This window comes from Lates calcarifer, linkage group LG4 (assembly GCF_001640805.2).
Source record: "Lates calcarifer isolate ASB-BC8 linkage group LG4, TLL_Latcal_v3, whole genome shotgun sequence".
In the NCBI taxonomy this organism is placed as follows: Eukaryota; Metazoa; Chordata; class Actinopteri; family Centropomidae; genus Lates; species Lates calcarifer.
The window spans coordinates 16,997,931-17,013,849 of NC_066836.1; the positions used below are offsets into that span (position 1 = coordinate 16,997,931).

At 41.0% G+C, this 15,919-nt stretch overlaps 2 protein-coding genes across 6 annotated transcripts; both read right to left on the bottom strand.

Moving 5' to 3' along the window:
• Positions 1–139: 139 nt before the first annotated feature.
• LOC108883717 (DBIRD complex subunit ZNF326) lies at positions 140–5,785 on the bottom strand. Of its 3 annotated transcripts, none has more exons than XM_018677167.2 (11): positions 5,617–5,785; positions 5,255–5,370; positions 4,444–4,534; positions 3,451–3,868; positions 3,120–3,195; positions 2,911–2,977; positions 1,621–1,765; positions 1,415–1,475; positions 1,168–1,298; positions 963–1,052; positions 140–322 (listed from the first exon to the last, which is right to left on the bottom strand). In XM_018677167.2, exons 1-11 carry the CDS (start codon positions 5,691–5,693, stop codon positions 302–304), a joined length of 1,293 nt encoding a protein of 430 aa, XP_018532683.1. In that variant the 5' UTR covers positions 5,694–5,785; the 3' UTR covers positions 140–301. The 3 variants fall into 3 exon arrangements, 2 of the variants coding, with proteins under 2 accessions (XP_018532683.1, XP_018532682.1); XM_018677166.2 differs by having other exon boundaries at positions 1,621–1,768; XR_007813053.1 differs by lacking the exon at positions 140–322 and having other exon boundaries at positions 1,034–1,052; positions 1,168–1,339; positions 1,621–1,768.
• A 2,085-nt stretch (positions 5,786–7,870) lies between these two features.
• Positions 7,871–14,077, bottom strand: lrrc8da (leucine rich repeat containing 8 VRAC subunit Da). 3 transcript variants are annotated; one of them, XM_018677171.2, is made up of 2 exons: positions 13,779–14,077; positions 7,871–11,439 (listed from the first exon to the last, which is right to left on the bottom strand). In XM_018677171.2, coding segments are annotated over exons 1-2 (2,559 nt in total). In that variant the 5' UTR covers positions 13,780–14,077; the 3' UTR covers positions 7,871–8,881. The 3 variants fall into 3 exon arrangements, with proteins under 3 accessions (XP_018532687.1, XP_018532688.1, XP_018532689.1); XM_018677172.2 differs by having other exon boundaries at positions 13,775–14,077; XM_018677173.2 differs by lacking the exon at positions 13,779–14,077 and adding an exon at positions 12,015–12,224.
• Positions 14,078–15,919: the final 1,842 nt, after the last annotated feature.

Sequence of the window (15,919 nt, forward strand, 5' to 3'; positions counted from 1 at the left end):
TAGTTATTTTTGCACAGAAAATATAAGCGTTGAATCTGTAAATTAAAACAAATCACAGGATTCATCTTCTTATGGTGACCAAATGGTGATGACCTGGGCGTGCTTTCCTTTGTTATGACAAATCCTAAATGGCACAAAAACACTATGTTCTCTGAGCAATATGCTGCACAGTAACTGAGCTGATGCATTATGTTTGTGGATGTGATTCAAAGTGAGCTGTTGTCGGAAGTCCATCATCCCTCATCTAGAGCAAACAGCATCTCAGTGTAAACAGTGTTTTGAAGACTTTCAGTGGTTCCCGTCACTCAAATGGGCTGTCACCCTGAAAGAGACGAATCAAGTTAAGTAGTCAAACAGCTGCATGTGTAAACTTGTGCAGTCCGCTTTAATTACAAGTAATTACAAGACAGCTTGTAGGGTATTATTTGCTTGAGCTACTAATTAAAAGTAATGTACTGAGGTGGAAACAAATGCATTACTCTAGAGATTACATGCAAGATGTTTTACTTCAGTGATTTTTCTATCAGTTTGGAAAGATTTGGTTTGTTGTTGCTTGTAGTAGTGTAATGAAATACAATCTCATATTAGTTCAAATGTACAGTGTTACTTTGATCCATTTTGCTATTTCACTTTATACAATGTTTAATTCCTATTAAGACACAGGATTTAATATTAGATGTTTCCTTTCCATACATTTCTATTTGTTGACTGAGTTGAAAATGTTGACTGTGGAGCCTACATCATAGCTTTCATAGTACTTGATTATTGTTGACACTTGTGTACCTCTATTGAAATATATCTTTAAATGTTCCTTTGATCTTGCATGTGAATGACCACAGACCACCTGCCCTTGAAATACACACACAATACATCAAAAAATTCCCATAGCTCCACACTATTATGTACTACATACATTATGTTATTGTACATATGTATATTTGATGTTCCCTACAGTCAAATACCTTCATGAAGTGTTCAAACTGAGGCCTCAGCTCCTTCATTATGGTCTCTGCTTTGCTGAGGCAGTTACGTTTCTGCTGCACTTCAAACTCCTTTAGGAAATCAGTGAGTCAGTCACCACTTCAACTCATTCTTTCTAGGGCCAGTTCACAAATGATGAAGTGATATTTATTGTATATTAAGTATGCTACTTAACATAAGTGTTACCTTTGTGTTGGAGAGGTGTTCCTGGGAGGTAATGTGAGTCTGCACTGAGGATGCAGATGTGGAAACAAAGACGCTGCAAGCTGCACAGTGGAACATTTCCACCTTTGTCATGTGGTCATTTTCCTGTAGAGCTGACAATACAATGATCACACTGTATTTAGGCTTTGTTAGTCTGGAAAAAGAAGACAGTAAGACAATGAATGTTTTACTCTTTTTTCACAGTCTGTGACAGTTCACAGTCATTTACCTTGAAGAGCACAGTCCTCTATGGCTCGACTACACTGACGGCTTTTATACAGCATGACCTCCTGTAGGAGTAAAAGATGTCAGTCACCATCCAGACACACGAATGCACCAACATTTGTTCAGAAATCTTGTGTGCCCTTGGGTTAAACACATATTACAAGTGGGACAAAGAAAACACTATTGTACACATACTATGCATTATCTTACCTGCAGGAAAGCTATCGCCATATCATCGTAATTATTCCTCTGTTGAATGTGCTCCAGTGTCGCCCAGTGGCTGTTGCTGTCCAGGTGATCCTCCAGCTCCTGCCCATTGGCCAGCTCAACGTCACAAAGGTCACAGGTGATGGGGCTGCTACAAGAAAAGCATTAAGATATTCAATGTTGCAGAGTATTCATTAAATAGCAGACATTTTAACAGCCTATGGTCTTCATTTGAAATTGAAATAACATCTTAAGACCAGACCAAGCTGTATTTACAGTAACATGTTAAATAGGTTAATGTCCTTGCAATGTGTAAATGCAGTTTTCTCTTTTCAAATGCTTTGACCAAAGTCCTTGTTAGTGTTTTCAGAGAGGACTTTAATGTGCACAGAGGAGGCAATAAAACTGCCATAATGCAAATGTGAATAATGGAACAGGAACAGACCTGTATAAAGACGCAAGTTATCTTTCTGATGTTACAGCTTGTGTTCATCAGTCAGTCCAGGTGTCTAAGTGTAGTTTGTGTTGCAATGTTAGCTGAAGCTTTGCAAGTGGTAACACTTGTTGGACAAAAACACAGAGCTAGTAAAGTTGTTAAGAAAGTGGTATGAAAATAAATAAAAAAAAGTCTGTGCAAAGCTATCTAAGCTCTCTCACACCATGTTCATTCAGCCAGTGTTTATAATGTGTCAAAATGTGTTTACAACAGCGGTGGCTGACACATGCATACTGACATTTTTCACTGACATGTTTTAGATAAAACTAGACTTAGCTATTCATACAGTTCTTACACTAGAAGTGTGGAGTAGGTTAAATTTGGACAATTATATTTACATCTAACCTATCTGATGATAGCTAATGACAACTAACCTAACATACGACAGTAACATAGTCATGTGGATTTCTTCTTATATTGTTTCTTCTGACAAAATAGTGGCACTTCAAGCTGATTACCTCCAAACTTTTGTAACTTCCCTTCCCTGCGTGACATGTTAATGCTACATGTCTAGACACAGTGAGACAGATTCTGACAGATTCTTAGCTCTGGCTTTGCCTCTGTAAAAACATGTAGTGAGGTTTAAAGAGCTTCATCTTTCTATATTAGTTAATCCTGCATAATTTTAGCCAAAGCGCATCAGGGGACAATATTAAACATAATGAAAACATGAACATGTGTGTCCTTGTTGTTGCTATGGCAATTATACTTCACTATGAAACTGAGTATGATTGTGACATGTATACTCTGCATGTAGCATCTTTAAACAATAGGGTGTCCATTTGCCTGGTGCTTACCTGTCCATTATCACAGTTTTGTTTCTTTTTCTTGCCACCTCTGTGGCAGGCTTGATTTGGTCCAGAGCTGAAGAACATTACACAAAGAAAGGAAATACATGTGCACACGGCAAAAATACTGTGTTCTGTAAATATATAATGTGAAATGGTGGTGGTTCGTAACAGCAAGTAAACAGTTTACAGATTACCTCATGAACATGCCAAGTTACCTGTTTCCGCAAACCCCGACTGATGTTGATAATCTCGCTGTATCTTGGGTGGGGATAATCTAACAGAAGTGGTTGTCTACAGAGGACAGAAAGTTCTCTGATTGGTACCAAGTGCCACAGTATTGTCTCTCCACATAAAAAGGAGCCAGTGTCTGTTCCATAAACAGGCCCTGCATCCTGCTCATGTCTACAACCCAAGACTGAATGTTACCACTAACCCAAAAACTAATTTTCTTTCCTATGAATCACATGCTGGTTGACATGATTACAGGCTAACACAAACATAAATACAAACAAGTTCAGCTGTTACACTAAGTGATATTGATGATACCTCTCTCCTGTGTTCTACCACTGTTATCCCGTTGGTCTTCTGTCCCCCATAAGACGCAGGAAACTGTTGGGTAGAGGAGATGTGAACAATCCTGTCAGGGCTGCAGACCCTGTGGTCCAAAGGTCTACTTCTGGAGCCGTATGCCGGTCTGTCAAGCGATTCAGTGTCTGAGCTATAAGCTTGTCGTTCAGGCATTCTGTGACCTGAACCGAGACCTCGATTCTCGCCGGGTCTGGTTTCAGCGCTAAAGTCACGTCTTTCAAGGAGTTGGCTCCCTGGCTCGCAGTCCCAGCGGCTACGTTTGCGTCCCTGGTTGTTATCCTGACCAGATGACAGGTGACTGCTTTTCTCTTTGCTGTGTCCCATCTCCAGCTCTGAGTCTGAGGAGCCGGGATCGTAAGGGTCGTAAAGCTCAGCCCTGAGGGGAGAAAAAATAGGGATCACTGTGTGAGTTACATGCAATTTACAATTACATAGACCATGTGTAAAGACATGTTACCAATGTCAACTGAATGTCCACAAACACTATAAATATTCCAGCAAACTACATGAGCTGTTGGGAGAAAGAAAACATATTTTCCTTGCATGAAATAAAACTAATTAGCTGCTGCACACACTTAGTGAATTTTGTCCATTTGTTTAAGCAGTCAGTGACACACTGCATCTTTCTCACCCACTTGCACTATTACCTCACAAAATCCACATGGAATAATGTGTAAGGAGGTCACCTTCAGGCAGTCACCACAAGACAAAGTTAAAAGCTCAAATGTGGGACGTCCTGGATTGTGACTACAGCCAACATCACCCTCTATCACCTGACACTTCAGGTGCTGCTTCTGCAGCCCTGGAAGTAAATCACTGTGGATTAGATCAGTGACTGAGAGATGTAAAGCAGAGAGTGATAGTGTCATCACTGAGAGGTAGAGATTATTCAAGGGACCTGCAGAACTTCTAGTAGAATTTACTAATTAATTATGGAGGCTCCAAACATACTTCTCTGAACCGGTTGCGCTTTTGTCCTGAGAGTCGTCATCTTCATCTCCAACTGGTTTGAATGAAGACTTCCATTTACTAGTAGAAGGTGCTGTAGGATCCAAAAGGTAAACGACAGTGATGTTGATTTATATTGAGCACAACAATTTACATGATAATCCCCAATTCTGATCTGGAGAAGGGAACCCAGAGTTTGACCATACAAGAGTATTGACACGTTTAAGATCATTAACAAAAATATGCATTCTTTTAATTTATGCTGACCACAAAGCTTTTCAACATATTTTCCTATAGTTTTAGGCAGAGATTGGTTTCCATTGATTTCTTTATGGTATCAAAATCAATCAGCAGAGTCATGAAACTTGCCTCAGTTGAAAAATCTGTCACAGTGAAATCTGCATTAATGTCAGTGTCAGTGTCACATCATTGTTGAATGCTAATGCAGTTCTAGTGCAGAATGATTTTGAGAAGTGTCCTCTGTATTATCTTACAAGAATATTAATATTTTATTAAAAGATAGAACAGACTTGAGCAATATAGTTTCCTGTCATCTCTCCTCTAATAACTCTCTACTAAAGTCATAAAATACCATGAAAATATTAAACATAAGAAAAGACTTGATGAGTTGGTGTCTGCACAAAACTTTCACATACATCAATGAATCAGACCAGGGAATGCCCAGAACAGTACACAAAGTAAAATATAAGCAATTTGAGGTAAATGACTTAAAGCATGCAATACCACTGATAAGGCCTTGTAAGGAAATGTTGTGTGCTGTCTATAGGTGAGCTTAAATATCCACAGAGGTTACCTGCACGTTTCCGAGTTGGTAGTGTCTTAACAGCCATGTCAGCTGTCCTGAAGTTTGAGCTGTCTGCTGGCTTCACTGGGAGGCGTTTCATAGCCTCAATGAAGTCTTTGGGTACTCTGTTTATCACAGAAAAGACTGATATTAGAGCAGTTCTACAAAGCAAGTGAATGCCACAATAATAGATACTGAATATTAATGCATTAAGGCAAAGGCAGAATGGTGTTTTATCAGTGCCAACAACACCAACACATCAGGAGACAAAACTTACCTAGCTTAGCAGTTTGTGCTATTAGCTTTAGCTACATAGCTGCTAACCACAGAACAAGTTCATTCATGTTAAACTGCGCAGAGCACTTACTTACCTTCCAGGCAGCTGTTTGTACACTGGAGCAGCTCCTATTGTTGAAGAGCTGAACGGGACATTAGTCTGACGGTTCATTGTTTGGTTGCGTTACAGGGGCAGATATGTGTGTAGCTCGTTCACCTACAAAGAGCTGATACATAGATACCTACACCTGACGACAGGTGGCAGCATTCTGCAACACATGTTCAACCTGGTTCATGGTTTGTGGACACTATAGAATAAAACACCTGTATTAAATGTCATGAACTGAGGTTTCCAAGTCTATACATGTCACCTAAATGGCATTAATGCTAACAATAATAAATACTATACTGTGGTCAGGAAGTTCATGTCCTCTTTGGGAGGAATGTGGGGGTTTTGAAACTTTGGAGAAGTTATGTTCAACAATAAAAATCACAATACAGTCATTTTCTAGGCTGATTCCACTGTTTTTTTTCTGAGTTTTATCTCTACTGACTTCCAGAGAGTTTGGAAACATAACAACCATGAGGCTTTATTTCACAGTTGTATAATTTCCCCGTAATCTCATTGGAAATTTCCTGGAAAGAATGTAACCTGATGCTGATTATAGGGAAAACAGAGACAATGATAAGCAACAGTTATTATAGTTAAGTTGGCTGTCTCTAGTTTAGAAGCAGTTTATTTGATGTTTTTTCCTTGAAAAAATGCTTTATTTATATAAAATTAGCAGAAAAAAATTATTTAACAGCTTTAACTATTATTCATGACCACAGTATTTCCAAAGTCCTGGCCACAGCCCTGACTGAAAGAGGCTTTAAGGTGTGTCCTGTCCCCCAGCATGTTGATCCAGCCATGGATAGATAATAAACAGGCTAAATCATTCCTGGCTTACCTGACACTGGCTCAGCTTTGCCGATAATTACTGCAAATAATGTGGATAAATTCAAATATTAGACAGTTTACAGTAACTCTACTAAAAAGAAATAAAATGCACTTTCATGTACAAATCTGTGAATAATCTCAGTGAATATGACTTAATAAAGGTGCACACCTGAATGCTTAAAGTATAATTTAACAAATGCTCTGCAGAGGAGATTACAGACAGGAGCATCTGCTGAAAGCTGAGTTAGTCTTAGCAAAGTGAATGAGCATAAACACAGCCAGACAGAGTAAGCCGCAGTGCGTGCTGACGCCTTCAGAGCCAGGATAGGATATCTCAAGGTCAGCAACATCAGGATGTCAAGTCTCAGAAAAGTTCACTTATCCTGAATTCTGCAGGACCATCAATTAGAGTGTTGAACAGAAGGCTACATACATGGATAACACACATGACCTTAATAACCTGGTCAAGATTTACACAGGAACAGTGAAGATATTGTTCCTCTTCCTCAACAGGACTCACTCACATAAACAATGCTACTGGTTTGCAGAGGATCATCCTAAGTCCCCAATCAACACCAATCCATGTACCAGAGAACTGAATAGTTTGACAGGAGTCATCATATATCCCTATCATATTAACAACATCTGGTAAAATATATATATGTATATAAAGAAAAGATTATGGATCATGTGGGTTAATCACAATCCAGAGGAAAAATATTTGTGATGTCAAGACAAAGACTAAAGTGTCTTTACTATTATTGGAGTGGAAACACATTATGTGAGCTAGTTAAACTTTTGATTGTTTCATTGTAGAATCAGCAGGTTGGCATCATGATCCTATTCACTGTGGACAACTGAGGTCACTGTAACCTCATCCACTCTCTATCTCTTGATGACATGGACAAAGGAGCCTTAACTCAGGGGTCTTTGTATGCAGCCCCTCGCTGGGACATGAGCACAAACCCTTATTTTTTAGACAGGAAACAAGAGAACTTGTGGACAAAAGTTTATTTTAGGGGGAATGTGGAGTGAAACTTTAGTACAGTCTGTCTTGTGTAACTAATGACACTGTCAACTGCTGTATTTCCATAATTGCTGACAGCAGTTATAAATCTCTGCTGTAAGGCTTGTGAATATATGTGATATTAGCCAGCTTATCGAAAGAAAGAAAAGCAAGTTTACATGTGAAAGCCAATATTAATAGACTTCTGGCATGTTACACTTGCATTAGTATGTTCCACATATAAGAGATTTTCTATTTAAAGCATTATTGTAAGTTTACCTTGATTCTTCAGTAATGTGATGCCTGACTGTGGTTTCAAACATGCATTTCTATATTTCTGCAGTCTGGCTGCAGTAAAGTGTTCAGTGAGGTGCACTTGTAGTGGATGAAAATTGATTAGACATTCATCTAAAATCTTGTTTTATTGTGCCATAAAGTTGTGAACTTTGAGCATAGGATCACCGAGGTGGTACAGCAGCTCCTAGGAACACATGTACGAGAGGCCTACACAGAAATACATTGAGAAGAAAGGAGGCAGACATGCTTATCGTCATTACATGATTCTGACATATAGGATGATCATTCGTACCTGTGACCACTTTTATCACACATTTTAAAAGCCTGATTTAAAAAAAGACAGTCGACAGATTTCCCTTTTATCAGCTCACACTGGTTGAGAGCATGTTATCACAAAGGACATTCACCCATATTTAAATAATTACGTTTTCATTGTGCAAATGAATTACTATAGGCCTTAGTGTACAATCTCTACAACAGTAAGGTAAAGGTTCATTTCTGGTGCTTAGTCTCCATCAACTCTTTACAACTCTAAACTTATTCTGTTACAAGACATCAAGGAAAATAAAAAGTTACATGATTTAAACAAAAGTTAAAATACTACCAAGAAAATACCATTGCATTGTCTGTTTCCATAACATAAAGAAATTTCTCTGTTGATAAAGACAGTTTGGAAAATGACAAGAAAACATGAAATATTTATATTTGGCCTTAAGTTTGTGAAAGCCCTCACTGTAAAAAAATAGCAGCAGTTAAGGCAAAAGATTGTTCCCCATGGTAACAATTATACCTGAGTACCTAAAACAATAACAATAAATCTACATAACGTGTCAGTGGAACAAACAGTTTTGGTCTATAGAGAAGCTAAATTTCTAATATTTTATCAAAGCTATGAAAAAATCTAAATGCCAAAAACAAACTGCTGAATTAGATACATACTCAGCAACAAAAAGCAATCTGTATTGTTTTAATACATAAGCATCTAATAAAACCTATTAAAATAATCAAGTGAATGCATTCATTTTTATGGATATTACAATAGTAAAAAGTCCATCCATTATACAGGCATGTTATGAACCAGGAGAGCTGCAGGCCAGTGTGCGTTGTGGTTTTTGTGCTATAAGCCACTCGTAAAGGACACGTTGGTCTCTCGGCTGATGCTCTCCTTAACGTCCACAGGTAGTGTGTCGAAGAGATGGTCCTCCACAATCAAGCCATTTTTGCGCAGCATGCGGCAGTTTCCGAGCAGAGCGGGCAGTCTGTCCAGGCAGTTTCCTCTTAGCTCCAGCTGAGTGAGCTGGACCAGCTGACCCACGGCCTCCGGCAGCACGGTGAGCGCATTGTGCCCCAGACAAAGCACCCTCAGCTTGGTGCATCTGAACAGGGGCTTGGGCAGCACCTCCAGCTTGTTGGAGTTGATGGCTAAGTGCTGGAGGTTGTGGAGGAGGCCGACGTCTGGAGGCAGCACCATGATGGAGTTGTGGGCCACGTCCAAGTGCCTCAGTTTAGGTAGAGTGAACAAGGCTGGAGGCAGGGACTCAAGTTTGTTGTGCGAGAGGTGCAGAGACTCCAGAGACTTGACCTGCCCGATTGAGGACGGGATGGTGATTATTTTGTTGTGCCACAGTTTGAGGCACGTCAGCCTCTTGAGGTGCTGGAAGCTGATGATCTCTTCTATGGTTCGGATGTTGTTGGATTTCAGGTCGAGCTCCTGTAAGTTGGTCAAGCTGAAAATAGCGTGGGGAATCCTCTCCAGTTCACAGCTGTACAGCTCCAGTTCAATCAGACTTGTCATCTTTTTCAGACTATTTAGTACCAGCAGTTTTGTACCATCATTGTGCACTACTAATTTAATCAAATGTGGTGAAAGCTCTGTGATATTTGTGGGCATCTTAGTGAGGTTGCTCTTCAGGCATAATGTCTTTAAATGCCTCAAATCCCGCATGGACTCTAGACCGATCATTTTGTTATTTTCTGAGCTCAAGTTGCCGATTAAGTTCAGCTCCCTCAAACTCCTTAGCAAATACACCCAAGCTGGGATCTCTGCAACATCAGTGAACTTGACGTGAAGGCAGCGAAGATGGTCGCGGAGGAAAGCAAAACCTGTCTGCTCTACTTTGGCGGGGCAGTGGCAGAGATGCAGCTCCTGCAGGCTGGTCATCTGGGAGACCTTTGCCGAGAACCTCACCTCGGGAATCAGCTCCAGTTTAAGCACCTCCAGGTCTGTGAGGTCAAACACTGCATTCGGGAGTCCAGAAAGCATGAAAAGGTGCAGCTCCTGTTGGTCCTGTGCGTTACGGGTCACAAGCTGCCTTAGCTTCTCAAAGGTCCACTCGTGATTGAGGCTGATCTCCCTCAGCTTGTTTTCGCTGACCTCGGACAAGAAGACACCGAAGCGCTTAGAGTAGAGTTGGTCGTACTGGTCAACCATGTGCAAGAGGAATGCAAAGTCATTTTTGACGTCAGGAATGTCACTGAAGCTGCTCTCTTCCCTGACCTTCTCGAACGAGTACTCTTTCAGAGGCCGCCGAAACACCCAGAAGAGAGAGTACAGGCACGCCATCCCATAGATCAAAATCAGAGCCATGTAACTAATGAGCAGCTTGTTTAGCATGAAAGCCATGTTGTGCGTACAAAAGAACTCTCTGTACCCTGTTAACTGTTTAATATCAGGTTTACAGCTGTGTTTAAAATTAATCTCAGCCATAAAGGTTGAAGTGTAGGACAATATCAAAATAAACTTGACCGTTTTGACGATGGTCTGCGCTACATAAAGCTTGTAGATGAAATCACTGTCCTCGACATGAGCTCTGAATTTTCTCACCTTCTCGAATAAGGCTTTAGCCTGTTCCCCGTCTTTTTTGTCCAGGATTGTCATACTGCTTGGGACCTCAGCGATAGGCTTATCTGCAGAAAACTTCACCCCAAGCATGGGTGTGGATGAGGTGACAGTTTCGTCCTTCCCCTCTAAAGATACCTGCTTTGGTACCGAAGAGGTGCCGGTCATCCTCTGTTTGTTCTCCTCTGAGTCCTCACAAGCTGTTTCGGACAAAGCCTTCGTAGTCCATGGAGACTCAAAACATCTTCCCAGAATAGAAACAAAATGTTCAATCTTTGAGCTTGTTTTCGGGTATTTGAACCAGAAGTTGCTACTGACCATGAGAACAATTGTGTGGATGAGAGTGAGGTATGGAAAGTACTTGGAGTACCAGGGCAAGGCATTGTGGTAACATATTTGGTTAATAAAGATATATTGTTGATAGTCTAGATTGGTCCTGACCCCCGTTGGTTGAGGTTGATTGGCATATTTCTCCGCAAACACAGCAGTGTGTTGCTGTGTAACGTGGATCTCGTGGACGGCTTCGTCCGGTAAGTCCTTGGTGACTAATGGGATGGTGGTTGCCACAGGGGCCCCGGTGGCTGGAGATGAGGCTGGGTCGCTTGCACTCGGCTGGGGGAACGAGTGGGGTTTGGGTCCTGAGGCCTCCTCTGGGTCCTCCAAACAAGGAAGGCAGGCCACCTGGTCCTTGGTGATCTGCATGGTCATGGCGAATATGGCCAGCATGAGCATGACCAGGCCCAGGTAGTCCATGAAGACATCCCACCATGGCTTTAGGATGCGGTACGTCGGCTGGATGTCGTTCAAGGATGCGACCTCGGTGAGTGTGAACATCACTGTAAGAAATAAAGGAGAGTCAGTCAATGCAGTCAGAGTATTCTGCACTCATATTACATTAAGCTGTGAAAAGTTGACTCAATCATTCAAGGAATTTTCTCTCTTTTATATCAGTGTAAATGTAATATATTTGAGTATCACTCTGTTGGTTACCATGGTCTCTAGGAAACTAATGAACGTGTAACAGTTTTATAACTGTTTACACATTTTATAAAACAAAGTGACAGAGAAATCATCGTTAAGATTACCAACACCTGGACATCTTAGTCCTTTCAACCCTGTGCCCATTAGTCTTTCAGGAAGCAAAAAAAGTTTTTTAAAAAATGACTTTTTAGAGCACAAACCTACACTAAGAAGTTGAACCTTTCTGGGGAAAATCCATAACAGGTTGCCAAAAGCAGAGCCACATCATACTCACTGCTGAGGCTGCTAGAGTGACACATTTTACCCTGAGTTCTACAAGGTGTGAATATGTGCTAAATTCAACTCTTACTTCCTGTAACTTCATTCAGTAATGTTTTAATGATGTTTAAGCACCAAGCCAAGACTGTGCTAAATTAAGGCTTATTACAACCTGTTGTTACTGGAACAGTGCCGGGTCCTTTGATGTGAGCACAAGTCAACCAACTGCTCTGACTCAGTAAGTTGTTTGGCACACATGTGTTTCATTTGGTGACGCACTGAAAACTGTGTCCTTTTTTCCTTATTTAGTATATGTGGCACTCTGTGTATCATGTGGGTCGTTTGTATCCTCTCCTATCTGTCCCCTGCTTCTAATCCAAAAAAAAAAAAAAAAAACACATTTTAAAAAGCACAACTTCAATTTCAGGCATTTCATTAATAAATAAATTACGTGTCCATTTCGATCATTTGTTGTTTGAACTGTACTTGAAGCATTTCTAAGAAAAAAAAATACATATTTCACTTTATCCTGTGAGCTATGAATGTTTGTTTTTTTTAATGTAAAAGATCATTTGCCAGTTTGGCTGCTGTGTGTCAAAAAGAAAAACTTCACAAATTTAACATAATATGAACCATATTTTACATTTTGAAATACTAGCATCAGGCCTCAGGCTACATTTCTGCACACTTAGATCAAGTTGTTCTAGTTTTCATTTGCAGGGTTACACTAGGTTAACGTCTTGTTTAGAGGAACTTGAAAGTCCTCTCTTCTCCCAGTGTCACTTGAAGCAGTCTTACATGTGGTTAAATTCCATTTAGCTCTTCCAGTTCAGGCCCCTGGTGTTGTGCAGTCATGGCTGACTTGGACACCTGAACTGAGCCATTGCTAATGGTATAAGTAACACCTGTGCTTTTCCTTCTGTGACAAGTCGGACTGTCTGCCGTGAAGACAGCCTACACAGTCAGCTAAATTTGATTAGTCTGGAGTGGCGGGCAGTGCTGGAGGTCATGAGTTTGCATCAACGGGCTTATTGAAAGTTTTAGTGTTTTACATTGTAACCTCCTGTCATATCGCCACCTCTTTATTTTTCCTGTCATGATTGTTACATTGCTGTTAGGGATGTCGTATCAAGCTGACAGACAATGAAGGTCATTTTATTCTGTCTATGTTTAACCTTTATCCAGGCAAAGCATGATATTTAATGATCTGTTTTGAGCGTGAAGCAGCACAAGTGATGTTAATGTACCACAACAGATACAAAGTTGATAGTGGCTCCTCCTGCCCTCCCCCAGCCTGTTCACACACGATGTTGCACCAAAAAAAAATCTTGTGCCCAGGGGCCCCCAGGAAAGGGAGGGGCCCCAGTGCCAGAGGCGGGTCCTGGCAGCAGAGACAGGGCGGTGAGAAGTCCCCTTTTTCTGACAATGTGTTAAACGTGTGTCTGAGGTAAATATGAATTTAACCACGTGATAAATCCACAGTGTTGCACGTTAAGTTTAAGTTAATTAAGATGAATTATAGGTTTAAAGATGGTTTACAGACTACAAGCCAGAACTGAGGCTCCAGACAGTGAGAATATAGGCCCATGTGGAAAACGTACAGTACAGCAACATACAGCATTTCTCAGACTATTCCTGTCACAAGAGGAAATGGCACATTTCTATAGTTGGATGATGAAACGTTTGACTACTTTCTTCACGCGAGGAATTCTTGCGCAGTAAGTTGTCTGTTAGTGTACCGGGTCAGGTGACCTGTTGAAACATGTGAAATTGAGAATCATCATGTGCCACGGCGTTAAACATTCACACCAGGTAACCAGTTTCTTATCTGGGAACCATTATCTCCTCGGCCACGCGGGAAGAAAAAGTCAAGTTATTGATTATTAGTGTGCTAACGGATAAATTATTTTTAACACAGTAAAAGAAACATACTTACTGCCGGTGTGTGGTTATCTCAATCCAATTATTTCTTCCTCAGCCTGCATGCCACTTTTCGCTCCGGTCTTCAGGTGCGCCTTTAACCTAATTTCTTAGCCCCGTTAAAAACTGCGGGAATGACGCCGGTGTGTGAAACAAAAGCTCTGAACAACATTTGTTCGTGACAGCGCGGTTTGTCGGTCACATCCCTCATACCTGAGCGGAGCCAGCCGTGCGGCGGAACAATATGCGCAAGCAGACCGCTTCAGTGTAATGTATTTCTAAGAAGAGGCAGATCCAATATGGAGCCGCACTCACCGATGTTGTGGGTGTTATGGGCGCCTCTCATTGGAGGATGACATTACGGCGAGTTCACGAAGACACCGCCTGCGAGCTTATCTGATGCTGCATTCACAGCGTGTGGGGGGAAATGGGGCAAATACCAGCAATTTACAGACTTAAAGAGACGAAAGTTTACACTAATAATGAAGCGAAAAAAAAAACAGTATTTCCTCAAATTGGTCCGGACACACGTCCCTGCGAAAACAGAACACACTGGTTTGACCTGGGCTTATATTTTCCTTTTCACTATAAAGAAGACACTCGTGAAGTTAAGAAATTGAAAACTGAATAAGAGTTAAAAACGTTAAAAACGTCAAACAGAGAGTTTGCTATGTGACCTCAGAATTAACTCACAGGTCACTGGGGTCACAAATGAAGCTACTTGACCTTGCAGCGACATTTTTGACATGTCAGAGTAGGAAAAGCACAGTTCATAACTCATGAGATAATGATGGCTTAATTCACTGCTGTGGAGAAAACCTGTTTACCGTGATGGTAGCTGCAGTATGCAGAAAACAGTGTTATCTATAATAACGTCTGTTAATATTCAGTAAATTAAAATGAGATGTATTATGGACCGAAAACCTGAAAATAACCTTTTACGGGGATACTAACTGAAAACCGTGCTCTCTCGCCAAATTTCCAACGGGACTTGAACGCAGCACCAGCTTCCCCCTCTTTGTTTCAGTCAGATACCACAAAATGCGTCTTGGCTTTGGCAGAAAGTACTTTGCTGACTAATTAAGACTTCCCAGACTCACATGTGCTTTGTGTCCACGCGCTGCACTGTGTTCTCACAGTTTAACTAAACTGTTATTAACACTGATAAGTCAGCATTGTCTACAATATGTGCTACTAATTCTCTACATATTATCATGTCTATATGTATTACTACTATTGACAAACTCAACAGTCAATAGGACCCTGAGTGCTGAACTCGTGCATCATTTCCAGCTCTTTCTGGATCTGGTTGATGATGCACTGGGTGGAGGAAGTGTCTCCTCACTTGCAACCCCATACAGGTTTCAACCGGTCCTGGGCTGCTGGTTGCTGGCACTGTGTTCTCACTCACGCTACCCCTGTACTTTGAAAGTAAGAAGGGAAAAAAAGAAAAGCAGCCACTGGGGCGTGTAGTGTTGTAGTCTGCCAGGTTACAAGATCAGATGTGGAGGCGGTGCATAAACACATGCAGACTGATTACACTGATGATTGATTTTGTCTGTTCTTTACAGGCGTTGCAGGAACAAGGTAAAATACATACAGCTCGCTACATCAGGTTTCCTGTTTTTACTGTAGGGCCTAAAGTTTTCACAGGGTTGACTGACTCGATCGTGATAGCTACGTTTATAGTGGACCCCTGAAGAATTTCAAACAAAGACAGTGGATAAAGTGAATGAAACAAGTCTTTGAAAACTGTGTGTTAACTCACTAAACTGTCTGACCTGGGTCACACAAATTCTTTTAAACAGTCCTCAGTGATTTTCTTCAAAATTTGTTGCCAAGAAATTAGTAATCAAGTGTTTATATGAGATAAATTTGTTCAAAATGATGTTAATTATGTCATACATTGTCTTGTCTGTGTCACATTGTATCTGACTGTGGCTGTGGCTGCTGTAGATGTTGTAATGGGCTGGTCTGTTGTCATACTGGGTGGTGTTGTGGGCAGAGGTAGAGCAGTATGAGGTTTCCTGTCTGTGGAAGTAAAGGGGCTAACAGCTGAGGAGCCCAGATACCCCTAGCAACCAGCTCAGTGTGTTGAGAATTGGCTCAGTGAGGCGTAAATTATTTAGCACTGATCTTCCTCTTTGATTTGTAGAG